Source organism: Carcharhinus amblyrhynchos, chromosome 3, assembly GCF_965287045.1.
Source record: "Carcharhinus amblyrhynchos chromosome 3, sCarAmb.v2.hapA, whole genome shotgun sequence".
In the NCBI taxonomy this organism is placed as follows: Eukaryota; Metazoa; Chordata; class Chondrichthyes; order Carcharhiniformes; family Carcharhinidae; genus Carcharhinus; species Carcharhinus amblyrhynchos.
Window position 1 is genome coordinate 17,249,747 of NC_137326.1, and position 6,000 is coordinate 17,255,746.

The 6,000-nt window shown below is 40.1% G+C and overlaps 1 protein-coding gene across 1 annotated transcript in view; it reads left to right on the plus strand.

The window, feature by feature from the left end:
- LOC145336518 (inter-alpha-trypsin inhibitor heavy chain H3-like) overlaps positions 1 to 1,748 on the plus strand; it is a 55,427-nt gene extending 53,679 nt beyond the window's left edge. Inside the window, exons 21-22 of the mRNA XM_080181759.1 lie at positions 516 to 627; positions 726 to 1,748. Of these exons, the coding sequence (XP_080037885.1) occupies positions 516 to 627; positions 726 to 879 (266 nt within the window). The 3' untranslated portion in view covers positions 880 to 1,748. The remainder of the gene's footprint in view (positions 1 to 515; positions 628 to 725) is intronic.
- The last annotated feature ends 4,252 nt before the right edge of the window (positions 1,749 to 6,000 follow it).

Here is a 6,000-nt window from a genome sequence, read left to right on the forward strand (position 1 = left end):
AATTTGATACTAAATCAATTTAGCACCACAGTGCTTGCATAGGCAAAAGCATTACACAATGGGAAATTTTAGTCACAAAATCTAGCAACAGCTTCCGGTGGCACAGTGGTTAGCGCTGCTGCCTCACAATGTCAGGCACCTGGGTTTGATTTGTGGCTTGGGTCACTGTGCGGCGTCTGCACGTTCTCCCCATATCTGTGTGGGTTTCCTCCGGATGCTCTCATTTCCTCCCACAGTCTGAAAGATGTGCTGGTTGAGTGCATTGGCCATGCCAAATTCCCTCTCAGTGTACCCAAAGTGGTGCCAGGGTGTGGCGACTGGGGGATTTTCACAGTAACTTCACTGCAGTGTTAATGTAAGCCTACTTGTGACACCAATAAATAAAACACATTTATCCCTGACAAATTGTTAGGCTGTTCTCGCTGTGGAATAAACTATCTTCTTTATTTGGCAGGGCAACGTGTTCTCACTACACTACTGAATTTGTGACTTAAATTTTCTTTATTTTGACACAGGTCAGTTTTACCATGACGTGAATGTCGAAATACACAACATTCACCCTGGCTTAGATCAAAACAAACTTCATGCAAAAATGATTGTTAAAGGTCATAAACTTAGAGTGACGAGGTAATGTTGTAAAGATAACACTTTTGATATATCCTACTTAATTTTTCTAATTTGTTTATACATTTTTGCATGCATTTTATTGATGATTTTAATTTTAGGGTGTACGAGAAAGATTACAGACTGAATTCAAATCGAGGTACCAATATCTCATGCTGGTTTGTTTGCTGCAGCGGGAAAGGATTTATTGATGGAATTCCCACTGACTACGTTGTTTCTTCTTTATTTGACTCACTACATTCTGATATAATCTGAGAGCAGATGGTGGAAGATTATCCCTTCAGTATAATTTGCGTGGCTTTATTGTTCAATCACTTTATCTGTCAAATACATACAGTTTGAAATTGTACATTTGCAAGTGTTTCAATTAGAAATTTCTGTGTTCATTTATGATGAAAACTACCTGTATAAAATGACCATGTTTGGTTTGTGTATGTCTAAAGGGGAACCAGGTATTGTAAAGCGAGCTCCATGCTCATCAGTGGGCTGAGTCTCCCAGACTGTGAAAATATTTGAGATTCTGACCCTGTTCATGAAAGCAGTAGGACTTCAGGTATGCTCTAACAGGAGCTGTTTAATCAAGCACCCTGCTCCAATTTGGAATTGGAGTTTGGCTGAGAAGGTGAAAGGGCCAGTCAGCGGCTGCGATGTGATCGCAACTGGCAGACTTCACTGTGGAAATAGTGAGAGTGCTGCTAAAGTGTCTGGGACACGAAGCAGCAATGTGATGAAAGGGAGATGGGCTGATGGCAGTAGAACACTTCTTTTTAACCTGAGCACTCTATGTGACAACAGTCTCCATGGGAGGCAACTGCAATGCCAGTACTGTGCTCCAGATGATTGCTGTTCTGCCATTGTTGCCATGTATTGGTCAGATTGACTGTAACTGTCAAGCTGTTCAGACCTCCTGATGTGCACTTGCCTCCTGCATGCAGCAAGAAATTTATTTGTCTTCCAGGATGTAACAGGCTCCAACATTACATTTGCATTGGCTTTAATAACTGTTCATTAAGTATGCTGAATAAAGATATTGACAAACTGCTTAATCATTGAAAACCTGTCATACATACACACAATATTCTTATACATGTACCCAAAATAAATCTGTTTTAAGTTCCTTTCAATCCATGTGTATTGTTGTCATTACTGCTCCTTAGCCTATTGTTTCTAATGTTTCATTAAATGTGTAATATCCCCAAATTTCTCTTGTGAGAAACACATTTTGCATTGTTATGATCCAGCAGATGTTAATTGCTGCACAAATCAAACTTGGGCATTATACCAAAACCTTTTTTTTATATTCTGACAATGAGAAATAGTCTAAATAGAAAATTCAGAAGCCACAAATTCCAGTAACACTTTTGAAATTTTAAGTATTAAATTAACAAAATAAGATAAAACTTCAACACATAATATTACAGTTGTCCAGTTAACATTTACTTCACAGAACATCCCTCAAAATAATCTTACTTAGTGAGACACAAAAGGTAAACACCCTCTTCGCAACATTCCTTTATAGTTATTTAACTAGAAGACCCCAGTAATATTACCTACCACAAGGCAACTTTGCTGTTGCTATAGAAAAGGAATATCATTGGACTTCTCAAACTCTCTCCCATTTTGCCTTGGGAATTTAACACTTAAAAGCAAAGTCCTCCTTCTGGAAAACAGACATTTTTCTGGCTTGGCTGGAATAGCTGCTATAAATTTTACAGAATCACAGCTCTTTCCCCCTGGCTGCACCCCAATATATATCACATATCCACCTCACTACAACTGAACATGTCTTAAACATCCTTTTTCTCTTTCAACTTTGATTCCATTGTTCTTAGCCTTTCACTCCCCTTTGAAAGTTAACAGCTAAAAATCCAAACCTTTATGTATCTCCTAATGCAAATTTCTACTCCTTGATTGCTTACTTATAAAAAATTTGCTTGGCCATACCTATTTCAAATGTATGACTTTAAAACCTACATTGCTTTCATCTCTCAAACCCTGCCAGACAATCAGTCCCCAGCTTAATGAAATTGTTTTCACACATAGACCTACAAACATTCTTCACAATTACACAATAGTCCTCAAAAATATTTAATGTATAACTTCTCTCATCACAACATTAAATTTATTTCTGCTTTTTCTTTACATGTAATGTACTGGTTTTATGTTCTATCGACATGAGCTTTTGTTTTGTTTATTAGTATTACTTGTTTGTTTTTAACTTTTCCAGATACTTCTCTTCATTCTTTATCCTGTCCAATTTGCCTGTTGTCAGTCACATTTTTCTCACATCAGGACTGGAATTCTCCCATCCCTCCCACCACTGGAATTCTAGTGGGCAGGGGCTGGACCATGAAAAAGTCCATTAAAGTTGGGTGGGAATCTCTAGTTTTCAGGTGAGCACAGCCAGAGAATCCTGCCCCAGGTCTTTTCTGCTTAGGCCATTCTCACTAATTCATTTGTTTTATTCATTGTTTATTCACAGGATGAGGGGATTGTTGGCAAGGCTAGCATTTACTGTTGATCACTAATTTTCTTTGAGAAGGTGGTCGGTATCTGTCTTGTTGAATTGCTTCAGTCCTCGTGGTAAACGTGCTCCTATAGCACCGTAATGTTAATTGGTTCAACCCAAAATTTTATGGTGCTGTTATGTAGGAAGTTGCACAATTTTGACTCAGGGATGTTGAAGGAATGGTGACATATTTCCTCATCTGGATGGCATTGACTTGAGGGTAATGGTGTTCCCAAAGGCCTGCTGAAGTTGGGCCTGTTGGATGTAAATCATAGAATCATTGAATCCAACAGTGGAGAAGGAGGCCATTCAACCTAACAATGCTACACCAACCACAATCCCACCCAGGCCTTACTCCCACATCCCATGCATTTACCCTGGCTAGGCACCCTCACATTAAGGGGCAATTTAGTATGACCAATCCACCTATCCCCCACATCTTTAGACTGTGAGAGGAAACCAGAGCACCAGGAGGAAACCCACACAGACACGGGAAGAATGTGCAAATCCCACACAGACAGGGACCCAAGCTGGGAATTGAACCTGGATCCCTGGTGCTGTGAGACAGCAGTGTGAACCATTATGCCACCATGCCACCCATAAAAGTCATAGGTTTGGGAGATGCTGTTGAAGGAGCCTTACATACTGCAGCCACCTGGCGCCAGTTGCAGATGGAGCAATTCTTATGGTGGTGGATTAGGTACCAATCAAGCAGGCTGCTTTGTCATGTTGATATTGAAATTCTTGAGTATTATTAGTGCTGCACGCATCTAGACAAGTGGAAATGATTGTCCCATAATCCTGACTTCTCACTTGTAGGTGGTGAAGAAAGTTTGGAGAGTCAGGAGGTGAATCACTTGCTGCATTTCAGCTGCTCGTGTATCACAGGATTTATGTGACTGATCTAATTACCAGTGACCTCAAAAGTGTTGGTGGTGGGATTTCAATAACGATAATTTCATTCAGTGCTATGGGGAGGTCGTTAGATGCTCTTCTGTTGGAGTGGTCATTAACTGGCAATTATGTGTGGTGAGTGTTTGCATCCACTTATCCCGCCGAGCCTGGATGTTATTCAGGTCTTGCTACATGCAGGCAAGGATTGCTTCAGATCTGAGGAGTTCTGACTGGTGCTGAACACTGTTCAGACTGTCAAAAATCTCCAGTTGTGACCTTATGTTGGAGAGAAGGTTATTGATGAAGCAGCTGAAAATGGTTTAGAACATTGCCCAGAAGAGCACCTGAGACTGAGATGACTGGCCTCCAAACACCACTACTTTCATTATGCTAATATGGCTGCAGTCAGTGGAGAGTTTATCCTTTCATTCTTCATTATTATTAGGGCTCCTTAGTAGCACTCTCAGTCAAATGCTGGCTTGACGAAAATGGCAGTCACTCTCATTTCATCTCTGGAACTCAGCCTTTTTGTTCATGCTTGATCCAAGGCTGAGTGTGAAGGCAAGATGTGAAGCTGAGTGGTCTTGGTGGGATCCAAACTTGGTGCTGCTTGGTGTAGATGAAATGCCATTTGATAACACTCTCCACAATACCTTCTATTGTTTTGATGATGATTGATACAAAGATCTACTTCCTCCACGACCGTGCTCAGTAGCAGCAGTGTGTACTAGCTACAAGGCGCACTGCAGCAATTCATCAAAGATGCACCTTCCAAATTCATGACCACTTTCATCTAGAAGGACAAGGGCAGCAGATACATGGGAACACCATCACCTGCAAGTTCCCCTCCAAGCTACACACCATCCCAACTTGGAAAAATATACTGTATGTATATATACATAAATTCCTTTACTGTCGCTGGGTCAAATCCTGGAATTCCTGCCCTAAAGGCATTGTGGGTCAACCCACAGCACATGGACTATAGCGATTCATGAAAGTGGCTCACCACCACCTTCTCAAGGGCAATTAGGATGGGCAATAAATGCTGGCCAGTCAGCAGTGCCCATATCCCACAATTGAATAAAATAAAAAACATTCTCTCCCTAAAGCTATTTTATTTCAATAGGTAGAATTTAGTTACCTGCCTGTTTGAAACTCCACTGACTCTTTAATTAAGTGGGTTGATGTGTATTTTTACACTCATTAGAGTTTTAGCCCGTTGGCCTGAATGGACCCATTGATAAGGCCCTCATGTACTCCAGTTGAGGTAGGTGCACCTCAGCTCGGATAACTAGTACTGCTACACCAAAGCCCCTTCCATGGTTAAGACAAGGAATTCTTGGCTTATGAATTATCTGCCTCTTGCTCCCCCTCTGTCCATTAATTGCCTTCTAAACGGTGGACCATCCATAATGCAGAAGGAAATCTTTGATATTTGGCTTTTAATTTAAACACCTTCCAGTTTAATGAAAGAAACAAGAATAGGAGTCGACTCTTAATTCATTGAACATTTTTTTTATTTAACACTTCAGGTATCAACTCAAACTTAAACAGTCGCAACTCATTAACTCTTTTACTGAATTTTAACTCTTAACTGAACATCAATTCTCAACTGAACTTGAACTCTTTACGTTAACTAAACATTAACTTTAATTATTTAACTGAAAATAGACACTATCAGTTTTGGGGAAGTATTGGCTAATTCCCTTCTGATGTAATATCTATCTTCATAGTCTTCTCTGAGGAAAATTCTTTCACGGCACTCTTCTTATGCCAGTTAATCTTCTTGGGTTGTCATTGGCAAACAAAGGACTGCAATGTCTTTTATCCACAAATTCTCCACTTGCTTCCAGAAGATTCTCTGTCTTCCAGCCAATTGTGTAACCAGAAACCAGAAATGGCCCAAACATCCAATGAAATTACTTACAAATGATGCAATTATGCAAATTTCACATGACATGTCCCACACATAA